This window comes from Pelobates fuscus, chromosome 5 (genome assembly GCF_036172605.1).
Source record: "Pelobates fuscus isolate aPelFus1 chromosome 5, aPelFus1.pri, whole genome shotgun sequence".
NCBI lineage: Eukaryota > Metazoa > Chordata > Amphibia > Anura > Pelobatidae > Pelobates > Pelobates fuscus.
Window position 1 is genome coordinate 352,122,863 of NC_086321.1, and position 26,201 is coordinate 352,149,063.

Below are 26,201 nucleotides of genomic sequence, written 5' to 3' on the forward strand. Positions count from 1 at the left end.
TGCAAAACGTGTCCAGGGCTTTCACACTCTTTTTCGGGCTAGTCTTCTGGGTGGTCTCTCCCCAGTCCCCAAATTGATATTTTTCGAACATTTGTGGGGTTGTTTTGTTGTTGTTGTTTTTTCTCTTGTTGGGAAATTTGTGTTCTCAGTGTAACAATGTTTTGGTGTGATATGCCTGTACTACCTTTAGCATTAGACATGTGCAATTCGTTTCGGTCCGAATATGAATTCGGACATTCGGGTATTTCCGATAAAAAGTATACAAACATAGCCGGGATTCACCTGTAAGCATTTGCATCACTTACAACAATCAAGTAACATACATTCATATAAAATGTTAGTTACTTGGCCAGTCAGTGTAATGACAGGAATGAATAAGTAGATAACTCCCTAATTCCCACGGTATTAGGGAGCTATCTGCTAAAAGGCTGAAAGACCTAAATTGGTCTTTCAGACAAATTTACTAATACTAAGTAAAGATTACTTAGTATTAGTAAACTATGCCCCTACTCACTATACCGCGAGTAGGGGCATGTCTAGTAAACAGTGAGCAGCCTGTGGCTGCTCACTGTTAAAAAAAAAAAAAGGTCCCCTTTCCCTAGCCCCCACCCGCGCTTTTAAACTAAAGGGGGGACCAATTGCCCCTCCCGGCTCCCACCCCTGAGCGGCGGGTGGGGGCCCAAATGTTAAATAATGGGGGGGGGGACCTATTGTCCTCCCCCCGGCCCCCACCCCTGAGCGGCGGGTGGGGGCCCTAAATCAGAATAGGGGGGGGACCTAATGTCCTCCCCCTTGGCCCCCACCCCTGAGCGGTGGGTGGGGGCCCTAAATACTAAAAGGGGGGGAACCTAATGTCCTCCCCCTGGCCCCCACCCCTGAGCGGTGGGTGGGGGCCCTAAATTATAATAAGGGGGGGACATAATGTCCTCCCCCTGATCCCCATCCCTGAGCGGTGGGTGGGGGCCCTAAATACTAATAAGGGGGGGACCTAATGTCCTCCCCCCCGGGCCCCCACCCCTGAGAGGTGGGTGGGGGCCCTACAGTAAAATAAGGGGGGGGACCTAATGTCCTCCCCCTGGCCCCCACCCCTGAGTGGTGGGTGGGGGCCCTAAATACGAATGGGGGGGACCTAATGTCCTCCACCATGGACCCCACCCCTGAGCGGTGGGTGGGGGCCCTACAGTAAAATAAGGGGGTGGACCTGATGTCCTCACCCCTGGCCCCCACCCCTGAGCGGTGGGTGGGGGCCCTAAATACCAATAGTGGGGGGACCTATTGTCCTCCCACCTCTACCCCTGAGCGGCGGGTGAGGGCCCTAAAAAAAATGTTAACCCCCCCTCCCAGGTGACTAGGCGTCCCCAAACCCCTAGTCACCCCCTCCCCCCAAAAAGAAATAACACCCTACCTACCCCCTCACCCTAAAAATAATGAGGGGGGACCTTTAACTAAGTACCTGTAAAAAAAAAAAAAAAACTTACCATTCGATGTTTTCTTTCTTCTAAAATCTTATTTTTTTCAGCCCCTAAAAAGGCCAAATAAAAAGCCATAATAACCAACGCACTTAAAAAAAAAAAAAAAAAAAAAAAAAAAAAGTTTAATCCTTCTTCACTTATGGTGGGCTCCGCGCAGACTGAGCTCTGCAGGGTGGGGGAAGAGTTATAAAGCCTTGCCCCGCCCTGCAATTAGGCTCAGAGTACTCTGATTGGTGGATTTAAGCCATCCAATCAGAGTGCTCTGACAGGTAAATGAAGAGACTGACAGGTACCTGTCACAGCACTCTGATTGGTTAGTTTGAAATCCACCAATCAGAGTGCTCTGTGTCATTTTACACAGCATGGGAAAGTTCTTTGGAATTTTCCCACACTGTGTAATTTGACTCATAACTCTTTGATTGGTTACTTAATCCACCAATCAGAGAGTTATGAGTCAAATTACGCAGCGTGGGAAAATTCCAAAGAACTTTCCCACGCTGTGTAAAATGACACAGAGCACTCTGGTAGATTTCAAACCAACCAATCAGAGTGCTGTGGCAGGTAAATGTAGAGACTTGTAGTGGCTTAAACCCACCAATCAGAGTGCTCTGAGCCTAATTGCAGTGCGGGGCAAGACTTTATAAGCCTTCTCCCACCCTGCTGAGCTCAGCTGCGCGGAGCCCTCCATGGGTGAAGAAGGATTATTTTTTTTTGCGCTCGTTTTTTTTTTTTTTTTTTAATTGCGTCGGTTATTATGGTTTTTTTATTTGGCCTTTTTTGGGGCTGAAAAAAGAAGATTATAGAAGAAAGAAAACATTGAATGGTAATTTTTTTTTTTTTTTTACAGGTTCTTAGTTAAAGGTCCCCCCCCTCATTATTTTTAGGGTGAGAGGGGTAGGTAGGGGGATATTTTTTTGGGGGGGAGGGGTGACTAGGGGTTTGGGGTCCCCTACTCACCTGGGGGAGCGGGGGGACATTTTTTTAGGGCCCCCACCCGCCGCTCAGGGGTGGAGGCCGGGGGGGGAGAGGACAATATGTCCCCCCCTATTGGTATTTAGGGCCCCCACCCGCCACTCAGATGTGGGGGCCAGGGAGGAGGATATTAGGTCCCCCCCTTATTAGTATTTAGGGCCCCCACCCACCGCTCAGGGGGGAGGACATTAGGTCCCCCCCCTTATTAGTATTTAGGGCCCCCACCCACCGCTCAGGGATGGGGGCCGGGGGGGGGGGCAATAGGTCCCTGCTCACTGTTTACTAGACATGCCCCTACTCGCGGTATAGCGAGTAGGGGCAGAATTTACTAATACTAAGTCATTTTTACTTAGTATTAGTAAATTTGTCTGAAAGACCAATTTAGGTCTTTCAGCCTTTTGGTAGATAACTCCCTAATACCGTGGGAATTAGGGAGTTATCTACTAAGCGGCTGCAATAGAAGTCCCAAAGTTTCGAATTGCCGTAGTCCCGAATTGCGAAAATCCCAAATTTCGGAATGCCGAACCAAAATTTTTCCCCAAGCACATGCCTATTTAGCATCTATGAGGGCTGCAGGGACAGCATGATACCATGAATTTTTTATCCTAACACTATAGTATCCCTTTAAGAGCAATAGTATGTACTATATCTCTCAAAGGGGGTCTGTGATAAAAAATGACTTAACCCTTAAAGATAAGATGGCTCTCAGACACTCCTGTCCATAGCTTTAATGAGTCATCGTTGCAATTACTGAATTTGGGAAACATCCAGAGTTCATTTGTCTTATTTCGTTTTTCCTAGACTGAATATTTTATTGATTTCTACTATGAATAGTTCTGACACACTTACCTCACTCCTTTTGAACTTGGCCTTTAAGCTCCTCATCGGACTTTAACTTCTATATGCTGTCAATACAAAAAGAGAACACCTCATTACCATCCTTAAAGGGACTCTCCAGTGACAGGAAAACAAATCTGTTTTTTCTGGCACTGTAGGATCCTGCAGTGCCCCCCTCCCTCCTGCCCCCATCCCATGTTGCTGAAGGGGTTAAAACCCCTTCAGTGACTTACCTGAATCCAGCGCTGATGTCCCTTGACGCTGGGTCAGGCTCCACCCACGCTGACGTCGGCGGGGAGACCTAATGCGCATGCGCGGCAATGGCCACGAGCGCATTAGACCTCCCCATAGGAAAGCATTATTCAATGCTTTCCAATGGGGATTCCGGCGATGCTGGGGGTCCTCATGGATAGCGTAAGGATGTCCATTGTCATTTAAAACACTTTTCGTGTTTTGAGAAAAAGACAGCCACTAGAGGAGGACTTAACCCTGCAAGGTAATTATTGCGTTTTATAAAAAACTGCAATAATTACAGTTGCAGGGTTAAGGGTGATGGGAGTTGGCACCCAGACCACTCCAATGGGCAGAAGTAGTCTGGGTGCCTGGACTGTCTCTTTAAGGGAACACTTGCCAAATAAAAAATCTCTGTTTAGTAGATACATAATCAATGAAAACATGCATGCATTTATTTTTATTTTTTTGAAAAAGCTGCTGGCCTCATCTCTGCAGCCTTTGCAAACTGTCCCCTTGTATGTAGGTGCACAATGACAGACTTACAAATGCAGCTCAATAAAAAAAAACTTTGCAAGGCAGGTGCTCTGGGCAATTGCTGCCTGTTGAGTTTAGCTCCACTGAGCTAACCAGACATCCCAAGTCTTCAGGTAAGTCCAGCAGACTCCTGTGTGTGTAGTGTGTCTCCCTGATACCCTCAACTCTATATGTCAGATTGTGTGTGTGATTTCCAGGCTATTATATATGCCGAATGCCCTCAATAAATTAAGGGCATTTAGCATAATTTAAGAACCAACTCTCCCCCCCCCCCCCCGAATATTATTTCAAAGCAGATGCCCTGGCCATTTAAGGGCCTGACCGGGCTCCTGCAGTATCTGCTGGCTGAGAGGAAGTGATACACAGCCTGTCACTTCCTCCCAGCTAAGAAGACAGCCGCGTGGGAGGAAGCTGGAGCAGACAGCCAGCATGGAGGCAGAGAAGAGGCTGGAGTGAGCAGCTACATGCTCACTCCCATCCAGTGGCCTACTAAGGGGGTGGCGGAGGGGGCGTTCTGCCCCAGGTGCCACTCACTAGGGGGGTGCCGGGGCAGACTTTGTCAGGTCCTGGGTCACTGCCGATATACAGCCGCCGGGTGCGATTCTCCTCCTGCGCCCATCACAGACACCGGTCTGCAGCTCCGCAGTGTGCAGACCTACAGACCATTTGTCTCGTGAGATGTGATCAATCAGAGCATTGCCGCAGGGTACCACGGCCTCTGACTGGATCTCGCGAGATTCATGGTCTGCAGCTCTGTACACTGCGGAGCTGCAGACCAGATATCACCACCGGACCACCAGGGAGCCCACACTGGACCGCCAGGGAATTAAATAAGGTATTTAGTCCCCCTTCCCTACATCACCTCCTTCCTTCACACCATCACCCCCCCCTCACACCATCCATCCCCTCCCGCTCACCATTACCCCCCTCCCTCACACCATCACCCCTTCCCTCACATCATCAACCCCCCTCCCTCAAACAATCACCCCCCTCCCTCAAACCATCACCCCCCTCCCTCACACCATTATCCGCTATACAAGCACACACACTGCATCCACTACACAAACATACTGCATTCACTATACAAGCACACTACATACACTATACAAACACACACTTATACATGTGTGTCTGTGTATCTGTATGTGTGTTGGTATATGTGTATCTGTATGTGTCAGTGTGTGTGTGTCTATCTGTATGTGTGTCTGTGCCTGTTTGTCTCTCTCTCTGTGAATGTATGTGTGTGTGTGTTTGTATCTATATGTGTGTTTGTATCTGTGTGTGTATCTCTATGTGTGTCAGTATTTGTCTGTATCTGTGTATGATTGTGTTTCTATGTAACTGCATGTGTGTACCTATGTGTCTGTGTATGTGTGCCAGTGTGTGTATATGTGCAAACATCTCAGCATTTCGCCAACACTACACCTACACTACACACAAATACAACCACCCTGCATTCAAATGTCAACACAACATAAAAACACACCACCATATTAAAAAAAACACACTACAGAAAAATGCACGCCTGCATTCAAATGCCAATACGTGCAAACACACCCGTACATTCACTCACATACAAAAACATGCTAACATTCGAACACACAAACACTGCTCAGTGCTAAATACATTAAAAAAAAAATACAAACACTGCTCAGTGCTAAATACATGTAAAACATGTGTGGGTGTTTTTTTCAATTTTTAAGCTGGGGGGTGCCAAATATTGGATCTGCCCCTGGTGCAAAATGCTCCAGGTACGCTCCTGCTCCCAAACAGCCTCAGTCAGGACCAGGGGCGGACTGACCGGTCGGGCATTTCGGACATGGTCCGAGGGCCCGGGAGGGGGGCCCGCCATCAGGGGGCCCGGCCGCCCCTTTAAATGCTGCAGCCGCCTGAGCGCTCTCTTAAGAGCGCTCAGGCGGCTGCAGCTTCTCACCTCCCCTCCCCGTAGCGTGGCCGAGCTGCTCTGCGTCCGCGGTGCCGGCCGGAGTTATAGGAAGGTGCACACACACTGAGTGTGCACCTTCCTGTCAGTCCGGCCGGGTACAGGAAACAGAAACTCCTGTTCCGCGCGGAACAGGAGTTTCTGTTTCCTGTACCCGGCCGGACTGACAGGAAGGTGCACACTCAGTGTGTGTGCACCTTCCTATCAATCCGGCCGGCACCGCGGACGCAGAGCCTCTCGGCCACGCTACGGGGAGGGGGTAAAAAGAGAGAGGGAGGGAGGGGAGGGGGGGGGGAGTTAAAAGAGAGGGGGGGGGGAGTTAAAAGAGAGAGGGGGGGGAGTTAAAAGAGAGAGGGAGGGGGGGTTAAAAGAGAGAGGGAGGGGGGGTTAAAAGAGAGAGGGAGGGGGGTTAAAAGAGAGAGGGGGGGTTAAAAGAGAGAGGGAGGGGGGTTAAAAGAGAGAGGGAGGGGGGTTAAAAGAGAGAGGGGGGGTTAAAAGAGAGAGGGAGGGGGGGTTAAAAGAGAGAGGGAGGGGGGTTAAAAGAGAGAGGGAGGGGGGGTTAAAAGGGGGGGGGTTGTTAAAAGAGATGGGTTAAAAGAGAGAGGGAGGGGGGTTTAAAAGAGGGAGGTGGTTTAAAAGAGGGAGGGGGTTAAAAGAGAGAGGGAGGGGGGGTTAAAAGAGAGAGGAGGGGTTAAAAGAGAGAGGGAGGGGAGGTTAAAAGAGAGAGGGGGGTTAAAAGAGAGAGGGAGGGGGGTAAAAAGAGAGAGGGAGGGGGGGTAAAAAGAGAGAGGGAGGGGGGTAAAAAGAGAGAGGGGAGTAGGGGGGGTAAAAAGAGAGAGGGAGGGGGTAAGAAGAGAGGGGGGTAAGAAGAGGGAGGGGGGGTAAGAAGAGGGAGGGGGTAAGAAGGGAGGGGGGAGTAAGAAGAGGGGGAGGGGGAGTAAAAGAGGAAGGGGGGAGTAAGAAGAGGGGGAGGGGAGAGTAAGAAGAGGGGGGAGGGGGTAAGAAGAGGGGAGATTAAGAAGAGAGGGGGGAGTAAAGGGGGTAAGAAGAGGGGAGGGGGGAGTAAAAAGAGGAAGGGGGAGTAAGAAGAGGGGGAGGGGGTAAGAAGAGGGGGGAGTAAGAAGAGGGAGGAGTAAGAAGAGGGGGAGGGGGAGTAAGAAGATGGGGAGAGTAAGAAGGGGGAGTAAGGAGAGGGGGAGGGGGGAGTAAGAAGAGGGGAGAGTAAGAATGGGGGTAAGAAGAGAGTGGGAGTAAGAAGGGGGTAAGAAGAGGGGGAGGGGGGTAAGAAGAGGGGGAGGGGGGAGTAAGAGGAGGGCAATTGCCCCCTCCCCTGTCCGCAGGCACCGTGCGGGCAGCCGGCAGGGGAGGGTGGAAGAGAGGACCCGGGAGCTCAGCCTGCAGCTCCTCTGGGTCCTTTTTGCGCGAGCACAGATCGTTGCCGCGATTACCACGGCAACGTTACGGCTCTTGCAAGAGTAAACTCTAGCCCTGGAGCTACGGGCTAGAGTTCACTCTCAACACTGTGACCACCAGGTATTCCTGGTGGTCGCAGTGGTGAGAGGGAACTTTAGCCCCATAAACACACTGCCCCCACACCATACACATTCACACACTGCCCCCCATACACACACACTGCCCCCACACACACCATACACACACACTGCCCCCACACACACCATACACATTTACACACATTGCCTCACACACACACACATACACTGCCCACCCATACACACACAGCCCCCCATACTAACATTGCCACACACATACACAGCCCCCTCGTACACACATTGCCCCACACACCCTACACATTCACACACTACACCCCATCACACACACTGAACCTTTCACACAGACTGCACCCCTTACACATTGCACCACTGCTCCTATACCCTACTACAGCCTCATATCCCAGCAGACCCCAGGTAAGTTGTCAAACTGTTCTTAAACGGTTTGACTACTTACTCTGGGAGGGGGGCCCGGCCCTCCTGGCACCATAACGACTACACAGAGTAGTAGTGGTTATTGTGCATGGATTATTTCTTTAAATAATCTACGAGTGCCCCAGTAGCCAGCAAGCCAGCCAACCCACAGGCCAGCCAGCCAGCAACCCCACAGCCTGCCAACCGCAGCCAGCAAGCCACAGCCTGCCAGCCAGCAAGCCACAGCCTGCCAGCCGCAGCCAGCAAGCCCACAGCCTGCCAGCCGCAGCCAGCAAGCCCACAGCCTGCCGGCAGTAGCCAGTAAGCCCACAGCCTGCCGGCAGTAGCCAGTAAGCCCACAGCCTGCCAGCAAGCCCACAGCCTGCCAGCCGCAGCCAGTAAGCCCACAGCCTTCCAGCAAGCCCACAGCCTGCCAGCCGCAGCCAGCAAGCCCACAGCCTGCCGGCAGTAGCCAGTAAGCCCACAGCCTGCCGGCAGTAGCCAGTAAGCCCACAGCCTGCCAGCAAGCCCACAGCCTGCCAGCCGCAGCCAGTAAGCCCACAGCCTTCCAGCAAGCCCACAGACTGCCAGCCAGCAACAGTAATTAAGGTAAAAGGAGCCAACTTGGCCTAGGTATCAGCTATGTTGTGTTGCTATATTGTGAATAAGAACCAGAGTGTTGGAGAGACCCCCCTCCAGGCCCCATTAGACTCCATTGTAGTCTCTAATGGGACCTGGAGGAAATTCTTTCTAACACACTCTCTAAAGGACACTGAGATAGCCTCTGCTAGAATGCTCCCCCCCTCCATGGCCCATTAGCCCTCAATTGTAGTCTCTACTGGGGCCTGGAGGCGACTGTTTCCAGCAGGGACACTGAGATGGCCTCTGTTAGAAAGACCCCCTTCCAAGCCTGTTAGACTCCATTGTAGTCTCTAATAGGGCCTGGAGGGGATTCTTTCTAACACACTCTCTAAAGGACACTGAGATAGCTTCTGCTAGAAAGACCCCCCTCCATGGCCCATTAGCCCTCAATTGTAGTCTCTACTGGGGCCTTGAAGGGATTATTGCACTTTTGTTCCTTGTGTCTAAAGATTGTGTAGGGTGTGGCTGGAGGCGGTGCATGGAGGCGGGACATGGGTGGCGCTTGCTGCGGAGTATGGGTGGGGCCTGTAAGGGGGCCCTTGATTTATTTTGCCCGGGGGCCCTGAGGGTTCTCAGTCCGCCCCTGGTCAGGACACAAGGTAAGCTAAGGGTGGCTGCAGATCAAAGTGTGTGTGTGTATCTGTATGTATCTAAGTTGTATCTAAGTTTGTACGTACCAGTGAGTGTATGTATCTGTGTGTCAGTGAGTATTTGAGTGTGTGTGTGTGTGTGTGTGTATATGTGAAAGTGTGCATCTGTGTGTCAGTGTGTATCTGAGTGCGTGTGTATGTGCCAGTGTGTGTATGTGTATATATCTAAGTGTGTGTATGTACCAGTCTGTGTATTTGAGTGTGTGTATCTGTATGTCAGTGTGTATCTGAGTGTGTGTGTATGTGCCAGTGTGTGCATCTGTGTATGTATGTGACAGTGTGTGTGTATGTGTTTGTTTGTCAAGGTGTGTGCATGAGTCAGTGTGTTAATAGTGTGTGTAAATAGTTGTAATATGTAAATAGTTGTGTTCTGTCATTATAAAATATCATATAATACTGAAAAGAGGAGCACAACCAAATAAAAATGCAAAAACGCTTTACAGGAATACACATAACAGGTATCAACGTGGTCATATTAAAGTGTCATTATAATCAAACATATATAACAAATATGCAAGCAATGACTGGGACCAAAAAAGAGAAAGATCAGATAAATTCTGATCTGAGTAATACAAACTGGATGGTGTAACCACCAATAGAATGAAACAATATTATGATACCTGTATGAAAATGTGAACCAAAAAATACATACCCAAAACAGACACTATCAAAGAACATGAGAAGAGGGTGATGACGTCAGAAAAATAATAGCCCCCAACGTTTCGGCGCTATCCGCCTTTATCAAGGAAGCATGGAAGTTACAGGAAAGGTTGCCAGAGTAAGAAGGTTAACTTATAAAAGTGCCAGTTTACACTATGTTACGCAAAAAGCATTCCAGGAAGCTGAGGTGCTTTAGGGGTCTGGAGTGTCACTTTTATGAGAAATCGCTTTTGCATTCAATATAATAATTAGGTAACACACCGGAGGGTCTCACCCTCAGCATACTTGGGGCTGTGCCCTACCAGTTCTTTTTTATTCCAAATAAAGGACTTCTAGAATTCTGTTTTTTCTGAAGTGATGGGATACTTTTAAACTTTTATTTAAACAAATAAATGAACAAACTTGCACCAGACTATTGCATAAGTCAAGTGTATGTGAAGTCATAAATCGTGTCTGTAATGTAAAGCAGTGTGGAAAAGCTGTTTAGAGCAGAAAACATAGTAGCAGAGTGACTTTGTATATGTAGGCAATCTGTCAGACTTGACTTGGTTATAATTTGCACTGATAAAGCAACAGTATTGACAGAGATACTTACTAAAGTGAGAATTCCAAGTTAATTTCAAATTTAAGATTAGCCAAAGTAAAAGCATAGCTGACTTAGAGAATATTTCAAATTTGTTTTGGCCTTAAATTTTAAATTCACTTGGAATTATAACAGTGATAACGTTTCTAGTTCTTCTGGTAAGTTATCACCAATATAAAGCAAAACAATATAGTTCTGGTACTAAAAAGCTATATTATAGTAAATACAAAGACACATTATTATGTGTGCTCGCATCATCTACAGACTAAATTAACCCCATTAATAAATCTATGCCACTATATTATTTACACATCCATTTTATATTTGTAAAATTGAACGTACCTGGGGATTTAGAGAATGTTGGTGCAGTAAACTATCAGCTGCGTCTGAAGATCTTATGACGAAATAAACATAGTTGTTCATATCTTTCACAAAGTTATAGAGGAAATAAGGAAAAACGCTTTCAACGAGAGAAGGTATGTTTTTAGTAACAGAAAGGGGAGAGAGAGAAGGTCCTTATGGCAAAATATTAAGTATATGATATTAGACACATACTGCATAGACCAACTGCGCGTTCTTAGCAACAGCTCATTGAGACAAAGAGATATAGTTTTACTGTGACACAGGATCCTTACACACCTGTCAGCTGAGTACCGCAGAGCCTCATATAACATTACCGGCAGAAGTTTTTACAAGGAGTACATTATTTAATACTTTGTATTAAATTACAACCTCACTTTTTGTGTAAACAAAATTAATAAATACAAAATAAATCAATGAGTTAATATGGTGCTAAATGTGTACAGAAAGCACACAGAGGCCATTTTGACACAGAAGTAAACACCCAAATTAAAAACAAATCTGTTTTCGGTGGGGAAAAAAAGCAAAATGTTTTTTACATATGAGATGTTAGCATAGCGTCTGATATAATTCAAGAAAGCATATTAGACACTATTTTGTCTATGCTGAGTTATTCGTGAATTTTAAATTTAAGGCCAAAATAGTCAAACAGGTAGAATGGCTAGCTTGGAGAATGTTTCTAATTCAGCTACTTTGACCTTAAAAGGGACACTATAAGTATTAAAACAAGTTTAGCTTAATGGAGTGGTTTTGGTGTACAGATCATGCCCCTGCAGTCTAGCAGCTCAATTCTTTGCCATTTAGGAGTTAAATCACCTGGAGGCAGCATTTGGAGTTAAACCGGTTTATCCTCTTAAAGTAAGACAATGCCCAGGGGCCTCCTGGCACGATAACAACTTCATTTAGATTAAGTTGTTATGGTGACCAGAGTGTTCCTTTAACCCCTTAAGGACGGCTGACAATCTATGCCGTCCTTATTGGGGCAGTTCTAAACACTTCAGGGTGGTATAGAACATCCCCACCGGCCAGGGCCGGATTAACATAGGGGCCGATGGAATAGGCCCATTTAAAAAAAAAAAAAAAAAATGTAACTTTTTTTTTTTTACACACTACTCTTAGGTTTTCCTCCTGACTGGTATTTTAAGGCACAGTGTGTATTTGAGGCTGCCTGGCCGTGCTGGTATTGCAGTATTACCGGCAATACAAATGCAAATATTTTTCTCAGTATAAACGGAGATTTTATTAAAGACCCGGAGGCTCCTATTATGCTGCACTCTTTCTTTATTTCCCTCAGCAGCAAAGAAACATTATTGAAAAAAAACATTAGAAACAGATCTGCCTTCAAATAGGCAATGGCCGCCTAGCAACATGATCATCCAATCAGCGTCATCCTTCCCATATAGCTGGTGGAGCGTTGATGACCATTTCCTCTTTCTTTGCTGCTTTCCCTCAGATAAGTAGTTCTCTCACAGTTCTCCGACTGTGGGATACTCTAATGCTTATTATAATTGATTTACTATTTGTAATTTTGGTACTTTAATTGTATGTAATTGTTTTTTGCTATTACTGTATTACTTACTGTATTACTGTATTACTGTATTGCTGTATTACTTATTTGATTCTATGTGATAGTACCCTGTACCTTTGTTGGTGCTAATTGGAATCATGTTTCAATGCTTCTCCTTTGGTTAGGACTTGACCCTGTAGTGGGTGCCCTGATTGCAGGACTTTACAATCCTGGTTTCCCCTTTAACTAGTACCCGCTAAAATTTCGCGGGCATCTGACCCGATCGCGCATGCGCGCCCTATCAGGCAAGCCCCAGCGGGAATCCTCCGGTCCGGCTGTATGCCGCGGTCGGATTTAAGTCTGACCACGTTGTCAGCCGCACACCACCTCTCTCTCCCCTGCGGCCGGGTAATTAACAGTACCGCGATCGGCGGTTACCAGCTCTGTCGTTCTCTTCCGCGGCGGCCATTTTTTTTGGTTTCCGTCGTCGCGGCGGCCATTTTCTTCCGGATTTTTCCCGCCCTTTAACTCTGGAACGCCCACTCCGTCCCTTGATCGGAGTTGGTGTCCAGTATTAGTGGCGGACGGTCCCCCCTTTCTCCTGCTCTCTATTATTTGATAATAATTGTGAGTAATTTGTATTTGCCTGCTTTTACAGTATTGTGTATCTAGGTAGTTTTTTTGGTTTTTTTTTTCTGGGTTACTTAACCCTGATCTAAACTTAGTATTAAAGTAACTTAACAATTTTCTGCCTGTCATTACAATTGCAATAATGCAATCCCCTAATGATATACCTGGTCCCTCAGGTACAAAAGCTAACCCTCAAACAGCCTTGGGTTTTCCCCCTGTAGTTTCTGGGGATGAATTGGATTTCCCAGCATCAGAGGAAATTCAGGCTATTATGGACACTACTGTGTCCAAGTCTGTCTCTAAAGCCCTGGCATCTGCCATGGACATTATGTCTTCCTCCATATCAAAATCATTTACCCAAGCATTAAGACAGGCCCAACAAATGGTCCCTCCGACCGCCATGCCAGTCGCGATACCATCCACTTCTCACCCACCACGCCCCGGCCGCAAAGCCTCGGCAAAAATAAAGCACTCCTCCAAACCAATGATGGACAGAGAAACACCTGTCACAGATGGCGCGAATATTTATCCACCGCGCAAAAGAGCCTCTAGCCGGGCAAAAGCGGCTAGACAATGGAAGTGGGCTAAAGCCCAACCTGAATCCACTGAGTCAGAACTCAGTTCAGATGAGGAGAGTGCCCCAGACATAGCCTCAGATCAGTCTAATGATTCGTCCGACTTAGATTCGGACTACGGAATGGATGAGGAGTTTAATCCCTCCAATAAAATAGATAACACTGGCACGTCCAGTTCTGATTGAAACAAACAGGGAAAAATCCTTGACCCACAGGGCGAACCATTGTTCGAGCCGGATGATTTACGTCATCCCCGCTCCGCGGAATGGTCACCGGCAGACCATGTGGCGCAATATGTTGCTTCACGGATTCGTAAGCCTTTAGACAAGGCAACACGAAATAAGCCGAGGGCCGAATGCCCACGCCCAACCGTACCAGACGAGGTCGGTAAGACACCCCAAGTCGACCCAAAAATCATACAATTTCTGAGCAAAACGGGTTGGAAACCTAAGAAAGGCTTAGACTTTTCGCTCTATAATTGCCAAGACAAAGTCTTGGATATCTTGGGTCCAGCAACAAAAAAATTTGAAGCCGTGGAGGAATCCTTGGGTTCAGAGGGTGATATGCCTCATAGGCAATGCCAATACAGCTCTTGCTACAGAGCGTCGCAAATCTATACTGATTAAAATAGAGCCCAAACTCGTAAATATGGCTATTACTGAACCAGGAGCCCAAGCAAAAGGGTATCTTTTTGGAGAGTCTTTTGTGAAAGACCTGGGCTCATATGTCCAAACATTCACGGCCTTGGACAAGGCACAATCAAATCTAAAGAGGGTGTTCCACCCAAAGAACAAGGGGCCGTCTGTCCGGCAGAGTCAATAGAGGCTCGCGCCCGAGCCGAGGCTCCTATATGGGGAGAACCCCCTTTCCTGACCAGAGGTCCGCTCCGACCTTCTTCCCCCAACGAGGCAGACCTTGGGTGTCGAGAGGTGCACGAGGCGCTCCTTCAGGAAGACGTCCTTACGGTAAGCTACCTTCCTCAATTTTCTTCACATGTGGCGATAAGGGGCAGACTCACTCATTTTTCCCACGTCTGGGCTCTAATTATGTCAGATGTGTGGATCCTCAAGGCAGTCCAGGGGTATCTCATAGATTTTGTATCCCTGCCTACTCAACTCTCACCACCCAGGGAGATTGTTTTTTCCCCAATAGACATGACCCTCGTCTCCGAGGAAGTTCGAGATTTGGCACTCAAAGGTTCAAGAAATCCCTATGTGTACCCCGGGCTTTGTGAGCAACTTGTTTATTGTCCCCAAAAAAGGGGGCAGATCCCGCCTGGTCATCAATCTCAAACATTTAAACACCTATGTAACCTACCATCACTTCAAGATGGAAGGCATCCATTGCCTACGGGATCTGCTCCAGCCAGCGGACTGGATGGTCAAACTCGACCTAAGAGACGCGTACCTCACAGTACCCATTGCGCAGGCACACCAAAACTTTCTGCAATTCACATGGCAGGGAAGGAAATGGCGGTTCCGCTGCCTTCCCTTCGGGCTCTCTTCCGCACCTTGGTGTTTCACCAAGCTCATGAAGCCCGTTATCGCACTACTACGCAGTCGGGGGATTCGTCTAATCATATACTTAGACGACATCCTGCTGTTATCCCAGTCAGTATCCCTACTCCATATTCACCTCGGTTGGACCACAACCTTGCTACAGAATCTGGGCTTCATTATAAATTGGGAAAAGTCCATCCTAGTCCCCACTCAACAAATAGAGTTCCTAGGACTCCTGGTGGACTCAGAAACGCAAACATTGCATTTACCAACCTCCAAGATGAGAAATATCAAGAAAGAGATAAGACGAGTTCTTTCCTTTCCGCAAATATCGCTCAAACACCTGGCCAGAGTGATTGGGCTTCTAGCGGCCTCCATACAGGCCATATTTCCGGGCCCCCTTCATTACAGAGCCCTACAGCGCTTACAAGCGTCACACCTCAGAGGCGGCGCCTCATACGAGGATACTCTGACTCTAGACGCAGAAGCGAAAAAAGAACTCCAATGGTGGCTCCTACACATGGAGGCGTGGAATGGCAGGGCCATCTTCGGCTCAGCCCCAGATATAGTCATCGAGTCGGACGCGAGTTCTTACGGTTGGGGCGCACGCTGCGGAGATATCTCCACAGGCAGACGATGGTCGGAAACGGAATCCAGGCTCCATATAAATTGCTTGGAACTCCTAGCAGGATCCTTTGCGATTCGCAGCCTCTCCCCGACACTGTCCCAGTGTTCAATCCTACTGAAGATGGACAACATATCGGCTGTCCGTTATATCAACCACCTCGGTGGCACAAGATCCAAAGTTCTAGCGAATTTGGCTCGAGATTTTTGGCAGTTTTGTCTGCAACACAACATGACGGTCAAGGCGGAATATTTGCCGGGGTTATGCAACACTACGGCAGATTGGTACTCCCGCCACCTGCGGGACTCCAGCGACTGGCACCTCGATCCCCAAATCTTCCAACGCATTTGGGATCTGTGGGGTCCTCTGGCAGTAGACTTATTTGCCTCTCGCTTGAACTCCCAACTTCCGACCTTCTTCAGTTGGAGGCCAGACCCCACGGCCGCGGCTACGAATGCATTCTCACAAGACTGGTCAACAACCAGGAACTATGCATTCCCTCCATTCGCCCTTATCCCTCGTTGCCTCCTCCATCTACGGCGCCACTTGGGCTGCCTGGTTATGATAACCCCCCTATGGCCCTCGCAACCTTGGTTTCCTCCTCTGCTGGAGATGGCCATAGATCATCCACGACTCCTCCCGGATGCCCAATCTCTCCTCCGGGACCCCGATGGGAACCCCCACCCCCTGATACTTCAGGGTCTCCTCCGCCTCATGGTGTGGCTGATTTCCGGGGACCCTGGTCAATCGAGGGAGTTTCGCAATCGACTCTACGACTTCTCGAGGGCGCATGGGCACCCGGCACGAGACAGTCTTACAAGTCTGCTTGGCGCACATGGGATGGTTGGTGCGTGGCACGGGGTGTGGATCCCCTATCAACTCCTGTGACAACTGTCCTGCAATTTTTGACCTCCCTGTATGATAACGGGAAAGCATACAGAACGGTAAACCTCTACCGATCAGCTATCTCAGCCGGCCATACCGGCATTGACGGGGTTCCAATAGGACGACACCCATTGGTTTGTCGCCTTCTAAGAGGCATCCGCTTCGCAAGGCCACCCTTACCTCGCTATTCCTCCCTATGGGACGTTTCCCTGGTACTAACATTCCTGACTAGGTGGCCAGACAACGAGTCTCTATCCTTAAAAGAACTCTCAGCTAAACTAGTCATGCTGTTGTGTCTAGTCTCATGCAAAAGAGTGTCAGATGTTCGAGCTCTCGATGTCACTGCCCGATCCTTCACCCCAGAAGGAGTCATCTTTGACATCTCACGGAGGACGAAATCGTCCTCCAGATCGGTCCTGTATCCAGCGTTTCCCACGACACCGATCCTCTGCCCAGTAGCATGTCTTAGGGCATACGAAGCTCGTACTGCATCTCTCCGGATGGGGTTGGACCTCCAACTCTTCATCTCCTTCCGTAAACCGCATGCTCCGGTATCCTCTCCTAGCTTGGCCCGCTGGGTCAAATGGATCATGTCCTTGGCAGGTATTGATACCTCCATATTCTCTCCTCATTCAGTTCGCGGTGCCATGGCCTCCAAAGCCTCAATGGCGGGTTGTCGCTTAGAAGATATACTGAAGGCGGCTGATTGGTCCGCAGAATCCACTTTCCGTAATTTCTATTTCAAACCAATTCAGCATTTCGCAGAAGCCGTGATTTCACAGCTTTGAAATAGCATAATAGGAGCCTCCGGGTCTTTAATAAAATTCAAGGATTTTACAATTATCATGATTTTATTAAAGACACGGAGGCGAGTATTATCCCACCCACCCACCCACGGACGGCTCAGTGGTGGGTCGAGGTAAGTTTTAGAACTCTCCAAGGTAAGTTCAATTTGACGATAATGATGCCATCACATATCTACATCACTCTAGAACACTATATAATGATGGGACTTTATTGCCACTGTTGTCCTCAGATTGGTAGTTGCCTCTTACTACTGTTATGAAGGTTATCACTGTTTACTCAGGCATCTAGAGCTATATATATGCGGACAACCCATAACTTTCAAGAAATTACCATATTTTCTCTTGTTTCTTTAGCGTGACCTGGTTAAAAGACCTCCTGGAGGGGGCGTGGCCTGGACGCTGAAGAAGATGGCAGCATAGACCTAGAGCTCCCTGCAAGGCTCCGCTAAATTACCGGCCTAAAGCACACTTTCACCCCGAAAATGGTCAAGACAAATCGACCCTCTCAACCCCCTAAACAAGCGGACACCCCCAGGAGGTCTCAAAACCCCTCCATGAGGCAATTCTTGACCGCACAAGCGGACGCAGACCCTCAGGCCTACACGAGCCAAACGGCCCCAGAGGACCCGCTCCCACTCACACCAAACGGAGACGGGATCATGACGGACAACCTGACTGCCAATCCTGCCACCCACCACCCAGACTGGATGGAAATGCTACGCAACTTACCCACAAAAGCCGACTTAAAAGCGGCCAATTCGGAACTCCGCACCTCCATCTCGACGGAGCTTCAAACGCTCAAGGAGGAAATCCGAGGCCTACACCAGCGGGTCGCCCAAGTGGAGGCGGACTGCGACCACATGTCAGCGGCGCAGTCTGCGAACACTGACACGCTACGACTCCACACCCTACAACTACAGCAAATGGCGGGCCATATGGAAGACCTGGACAATCGCGGCAGGAGGCAGAATATCAGAGTCCGGGGGATCCCGGAGGAAGCAGACAACTCCGCCCCAGTGCAGACCACGCTGACCGGCCTTTTCAATTCCATACTGGGCCGCACACACCATGACCCCATTGACTTTATAAGGGCACATAGGGCTCTACGGCCCAAAGGTCCGGAAGGGACCCCACCGCGCGACATCATATGCTGTTTGATGAGCTACCAACTCAAGGAGGACATACTCAGAAAGGCCAGGGACGCAGGAACGGTGCACCTTGGTGACACCGAGGTACAACTTTTTCCCGACTTGGCACCAGCCACGCTGGCATACAGGCGAGCACTACGCCCCTTCACCAAACAATTACAAGCAAATAAGCTGCGCTACCGCTGGTGCTTCCCCACGGGGCTACAAGTACAGACACCAAACGGCCCCTTCCTGATGAAGGACAGACAAGACCTGAATGTCCTAGCAGCAGAACTCCATATCACGCCGGCACCCTTACAGTGGCCGGACCCGCTAGCACCATACACGCCTGCTCGAGGGGCTCCACCCCAAATACAGAGTACGCAGACCCGGAGAACTACACGGCAACAGGCGCTGAGGCCCTCGGGGGCCCAACTTTGAGGGGACCGACGACACACGCCAAGATGGCGGACGACACCGGCCGACCACCACCAGTAAAGACTCCCCTGACACAATAGCAGAATCCTAACCAGAAACGGACTATCACAACTCACACGGACTCCCCATACCTGGACACGAGGAATGCCCACCTTATGGACTATACCTAATGTTCTATCTAGAACTTTGAAACCCCTCCTTCGGAGACACCCGCCTTCGGAACTAAGAAACCCCGGGTGCGGCCCGGACTTTACAAATCATTCGATATACCGCAGGACTGCCGCCCCCGGCCACGACGGCGCTCATATAGAAAGACTCGCAAGTATATGCTGAACTCTTAACACAGGACTGGCTAAACCACCTGGGGAGGGGGTGGGGGTTGAAGGGTGGGCAGGTACAGCCAAAAGGGTAACAGACAACGCATGGGCCGGGAGGGAGACGGGCACAAGATGAGGCCGACTGGGCTGGGCAAACGCTTCTCCTACACCGGACCCGTGATGACCCCACCAGGAGCGGGCGGGAGAGGAGAGGCGTGGGCCCGGTTCACTCGGGAACTGACAGGGCCGCTATTGGCCCGTAGAGGAGGAGGTTAGAGGAGGGAGGAGGGGGGGACATTCCGTGAGGCCTAGAGAGCAGATACACAGGAAAGGGGACCGTAGGTCACCCCATGCGGACCACCTCGCACACAGGCCCCAACACATGCTCAGACCACTCATGATACCCATCCAGAGCACAGAAGAGCTGGCAGGGCACAGGGACACCTATCACCACGAGCTAGGGTAACTGGGAATAACTGGAGGCAGGGGGTGATCTATAGCCAACTTTGTAGGTATTAGCATTAGCATAACTATTATATTACGGCACCATCATCTTACTGTGGAAGGGGAGGGTGAGCGGGGGGGTCGGCCGGCCCACAAAGCCGCGCAGTAATAACTTGAATGTTTATGAAAGTTTACTTGTGTTATTATTTATTGTTTCTTGATCTTGTGTTACTTGAAGATATACCCAGGGTGACGATTCGACTGCAGAGATGTCCATAGGCGGAGACAGCCACCTACGATCACGACTAGAGCCACTGAACAGGGAGGCAAGGGAGGCAGACGTTCCCAGACCACCCAGACTAGGAAGAGATCGAGAACCGGACCACCTGGGGGAGGAGTTTCCCACGTGGTCACGACACTTCTCGGTGTTCCTCCCACGCCCCGACGGGATAGGCGCCACATTCAGGTGAGAGGGGCACTGGGCGCGCAAAACGGCCCAGGCCTACGCATACACCTCGACGCCATAACCCTAACGTCACCCAGGTGACGGTTACTTCATACACCTATTTATCCCCTCACTTCCCAATACCCTCCCCACCTTCCCCACCCCCCTCCCATCCTACGCCCCGAGACCAAACGACTGAAGACATAGACACACACACAGCCACACACCAAACATGTCACTCACACCAGCAAACCTCACATTAGTGTCCATCAATGCCAAAGAGCTTAATAAACCTGAAAAGAGGTCGACTACACTACGCGAACTCCACACTCTAAAAGCGTCCATAGCCTACATACAGGAGACCCACTTTAGAGAAGGGGCACGACCCCGCTTCTACGACCACAGGTTCCCGAAGGGGTTTTATAGCGATTTCCAGGGGGGAAAGGCACGGGGGGGTCGCGATCCTAATGCACAAGAGAGTCCCCTTCCGAGAAGAAGAGATACTGACGGACAGGGAGGGCAGGTACTTATTTGTGAAAGGGAAGATAGTAGGCCAAACCTACACATTCGCCAACATCTACGCTCCCAACCAGAGACACTATAGGTTTCTATCCCACACATTGCGCAAACTCCAGAAATTTGCGGAAGGGGTACTCATCCTGGGGGGCGATTTCAACGTAGCTATGGACCCAAGATGGGACTCCTCATCGGGGACATCTCATGTCCCGACCCAACACTTAACAGCACTTAAAACTCTCCTATCTAAACAGAAGCTAATTGACTGCTGGAGGGCCCATCACCCTGATGAAAGGGATTATACTTTCTTTTCCCACCCCCACAACACCTACACCAGGATTGACTACTTCTTTATGACTCACTTCCACCTCCCATTAGTCGAGCGAGCGGAGCTAGGCACAGTGACGTGGTCGGACCATGCACCAATCTCCATCACGATAACGTCCCCGATGCACAGACCAAGGGTGACCAAATGGCGCCTAAATGAACACCTGCTAACGCAACCGGACATTAAGGCGGACATTAGCACCGTACTGAGAGAATACTTCACCTTAAACACACCCGAACAAACGACACCGACTATACTATGGGAGGCCCACAAGAGCGTAGCGAGAGGTCACTTCCTCCAAAAAGGAGCCATGCTGAAAAAGCGAAGGGAAGCGGAGATATCCGCAATACTCACCGAAATCCAGGAGATAGACACACAAAACAAGGGCACCCAATCACACGCACTACAAGACAAACTTCTTACACTCCGCAGGGCACTGACCCAACTCCTACTGAAGAGACATCTCAGGGACGCATTGCGACACAAAGCGTTCTTTGCACTACATGGTGACAAAAGTGGCAAACTACTCGCTAGGATGCTAGCAAAACGCAGACAGCAGACATACATAGAGCGCATTAGAGACGAAAAAGGCACATTACACCGACTACCCACGAAGATCCAGGACATAATTAAAACATACTATGCCAACCTATACGATCTGCCCCGCCCACCGACACAGGCTGCCGACGAACGCCTGACGAATAAAATAAATGACTACAATGACTACAAATCTCACTACACAAGACCTACCCTCACTAGACAAAAACACTGCAGACCTCCTAGAAGAGGAGATCACGCTGGAAGAATTGGCCCTCGCAATAAAACAGACGAAACCGGGCAAAAGCCCAGGCCCCGACGGCTTACCCCGGAGCTACTACAAAACATTTGCGGACATACTTTACACCCCCCTAGTAGACACATACAACGCTATCAGGGCGGGACACCACTTCCCCAAACAATCACTCGCAGCTCACATCACCATCCTCCCAAAGGAGGGTAGAGATGGGGACCACTGCGGAAACTACCGACCCATCTCTCTCATCAACTGTGACCTTAAATTTCTGGCCAAAATACTGGCCAACAGACTACAACCACATGTGCCCTACCTGGTACACCCGGACCAGGTGGGGTTCGTGTCGGGGAGAGAGGCACGGGACAACACTATGCGCACCCTCACTCTGATACACAGCCAGAAACACGCTCACGGGGGCCTCCTCCTGCTGTCCACGGACGCGGAGAAGGCCTTCGACAGAGTCGGATGGTCATACATGTTTAGAACACTAGCACACACCGGCATGGGCCCCAGAATTAGAGGCTGGATAGAGGCCCTATACACACAACCATCCGCACAGGTAGTGGTGAACGGGGCACTGACAACGGCATTCGAAATTCGAAATGGCACCCGTCAAGGCTGCCCCCTATCCCCATTGCTCTTCGTCCTCGCACTGGAACCGCTCTTACAGGCCATCAGGACAAACCCAGACATCACAGGGGTGACGGTGGGTGAGACCCACCACAAAATCGCGGCATATGCAGACGACATGCTATTTTACATATCGAACCCGGAGGTTTCTCTCCCCAACATCTTGAAGGCACTACATGACTTCGGGGCCATATCTAATTTAAAAATCAACAACACAAAATCATCCATACTTAACATCAGCATACCGGAACACAGGACAACACACATGCGACAAAGCTACACCTTTAGGTGGGCAGAACACAAGATCCGCTATCTGGGCATCTGGCTAACCAGAAAGGCAGGAGACATGTACGGGGAGAACTTCACACCGATGCACGCACAGCTACACGCAGACATGAGGGAATGGGCGTACCCACACATCTCCTGGCTGGGCAGAATACAAGTGGTCAAGATGAACTTCTTACCACGCCTGCTGTATCTGTTCCAGACCATCCCCATAACAATTCCTCGCTCATTCTTCACCACACTACGCTCCGCTTTGGGCAGATACGTGTGGGACGGGAAAAGACCCAGGATAAGCCACAACACACTTACACTTCCCAAAAACAGAGGCGGTCTAGCCCTCCCGGATTTCCACTTGTATTACAGAGCCTGCCACCTCCTGCGGATACTGGAATGGTCCAAGGAGGGGGTACACAAGCTCTGGAAGCAAGCAGAGGAGGGAGAGACAGGGATACCGACAGCGATAATACCATGGATACCACCAGGATCAGGGAGTAAGACGCTAACACAATCACAATATGTGAGGGCCACCATCCAGGAATGGCAGAGGGCGAAGGGAAAACACAATCTGTCAACACACCCCTCACCCATGCTGCCTCTGACATACAACCCTGAGTTCCCCCCAGGTCGAGACCCGAAAGCTTTCAGGGCCATAATTCCAAACCCCTTACCCAGGCTCAGACATATCTCTAGACCCGACGGCATTAAAACCCTGAGGGAGCTTAGAGGAGAAGCACCAATCACATTCCTGACGCAACTCAAATACCGACAGCTACGCCATTACATTGCCACACTCCCTCAAGGCACATCGCTCACGAGAACCCCAACGGCATTCGAAAGGGAATGCCTGGAACCCCAACCATTGGCACATGGAGTCTCCTTTCTATACAACCTACTACTGACACACACACCAACGGCCACACCAGGCTTCATGGGCAAATGGGAAGAGGCACTAGGGCACACACTTGACGAAGCTGCATGGGGAAAAATCTGTTGCCTCACACACCACTGCGCTAGCTATAGCAAGACTCAGGACACGGCATACAAAATCATGACACACTGGTACTGCACGCCAACGACTCTACACGCGATCTCCCCGACACACTCTCCACAATGCTGGAGATGTGAAGCGGAGAAGGGCACACACCTGCACATTTGGTGGGAATGTAAGGGAATCATCCCGTTCTGGCAGGGGATCCACAAGATGCTACAACTGTTCTCAGATGACCCACCCCCCTTTAAGCCCGCAGAAATGCTCCTACACCATACTAAGATACCGAGATCCGCATACAAAAAATCGCTGTCCATACGAATACTGAACACGGCCAAATCCATCATCCCAAAATATTGGAAACAAACCACAACCCCACCACTGACCACTTGGTTCGCCCATATGGAAGACCTCCGAATCCTAGAGGAATTCCAACACACAGCAGCAAACACACAACAGACATATTTTAACACGTGGACACATTGGATATTACAGACCTCAAAACCAGACTTTACGGACCGCTTGAGACTGATAGACAGGAACGAACCATAAGGGACTACAGACACACCCGACACCCCCCTAATTCCATGACCCCAACCCTCTATCCTCGACCTCTCCTACACACCCCGACCAAGAAGGACCAAGTCTACGACCTAGAAATAACAGATGGGCCTGACGGGAGTAGCAGACCGAACTAGAAGCTAGCATAGGTAACAGTTGCCATAGGCAAGCTGGCGCTAACTGACACCCCTAACCAGACACTCTGAGAGGGCACAGAGGAGGCAGGGACAGACACGGTCAAACTACGCGAAAATAGCTGTTCCACACAAGACCTGACAAGGCACACAATCCTATGTACCCCGACCTAGAATAGAAAACACTAGGCCACAGGCGGCTGACAGGTGCAAGCCCAGCGCACACTCAGATAACATCACACCTGTCAGAGGACTCAAACGCAGCACCCCGACTCGAATGTCGAGTCCCGGCGGGCAACGTCTATACTCAAGCCTAGACTCAGGGCGGAGATACCACAACACCCACAGACCGTTAGGCCGACCCTTAGGACCTCCTACTACCCAAGGAGTGACTGTGCTGCCCACATTAGCATCTTGGAGCAGAGGGTTTACCAAGCCAGGGGTGGTAAAGGTTTTCCTATGTGCCACTGTTCCAGAGACTTGAAATGTCTAGATATGTTGAGCATAATGCTATCTAAATGAGACCGGTCTGTCTCTCTCTTAACACTTTACTTATGGAGATCACTCGAGGCCTGCGAGCCAAAATTAAAAACAGACGATAAACGGGCCTGCGTGCCCATGCGTACATGTGTGAGCTAGAGACCTGCGAGTCTCCATGTTGAATTTCTACGTTTGACACTACTTATTCCAAAAATAATAAAAATTATATTTACAAAAAAAAGACCTCCTGGAATCACATGCTTTGTTACGAATCGTTTGGTTTACTCTGGTTTCCTGTTCCGAGTTTGAGTTTCTTCGGGAGTCGCAAGAAAGAAAGAGGAAATGGTCATCAACGCTCCACCAGCTATATGGGAAGGATGACGCTGATTGGATGATCATGTTGCTAGGCGGACATTGCCTATTTGAAGGCAGATCTGTTTCTAATGTTTTTTTTCAATAATGTTTCTTTGCTGCTGAGGGAAATAAAGAAAGAGTGCAGCATAATACTCGCCTCCGTGTCTTTAATAAAATCATGACTTTCCGTCATGATAATTGTAAAATCCTTGAATTACTCCACAATACCAGCACCGGCCAGTAGGGGTCACTGTGTATGGACATAGTCAGGTATAGGAAGTTACAGCATATCCCTCCCTGCCTCTCTCTACTCACTGATACACAGGGGAGCAGCTACACAGTACAGAGAGTTCAGACAGCAGCTCAGGCTACAGCGGAGGGAAGTGAGGGATGAGTGGAAGGCATCGGGGAGATATGGGGACACTGAGACACTAGGGGACACTAGGAGATGTGGGGACACTGTGAGACATGGGGACGCTGTCTCACAGTGTCCCCATGCCTCCCAGCCAGTATCCCTAGTGTCTCAGTGTCCTCATGTCTCCCAGTGTCTGTGTCCCCATATCTCTGTGTCCCCATGTCTCCCAGTGTCTGCGTCCCCATGTCTCTGTGTCCCTAGTGTCTGTGACCCCATTTCTCCCAGTGTCCCCAAATGTCTGTGTCCCCATGTCTCTCAGTGTCCCCATGTCTGTATCCACAAGTGCCCCCATGTCTCCCAGTGTCCCCAAGTGTCTCAGTGCCCCCATGTCTCCAAGTGTCTCAGTGTCCCCATGTATCCTAGTGACACAGGACACACTGAGACATGGGGACATTGGGAGAAATGGGGACACCGACACTGGGAGACTAGGGGACTGGGCGACATGGGGACACTGACACTGTGATGCATAGGGACACTGATGCCAGGCTGGCCTTCCAATTCTTTGGACAGACATACCCCTTTTTGGGAATGTTCGCCCCTTCTGGCAGTTCTGGCCATGTAATTCGCATCAATGGCCTACTCTTTTACCCCGGCCATTGGCTTCCTGCTTC

The 26,201-nt window shown here is 49.6% G+C and overlaps 1 protein-coding gene across 1 annotated transcript in view; it reads right to left on the bottom strand.

The window, feature by feature from the left end:
* The window catches only part of ANKRD24 (ankyrin repeat domain 24), a 35,767-nt gene extending 32,425 nt beyond the window's left edge, over positions 1 to 3,342 (bottom strand). The window contains exon 1 of the mRNA XM_063456615.1: positions 3,294 to 3,342. Coding sequence (XP_063312685.1) covers positions 3,294 to 3,329 — 36 coding nt within the window. The 5' untranslated portion in view covers positions 3,330 to 3,342. The remainder of the gene's footprint in view (positions 1 to 3,293) is intronic.
* Positions 3,343 to 26,201: the final 22,859 nt, after the last annotated feature.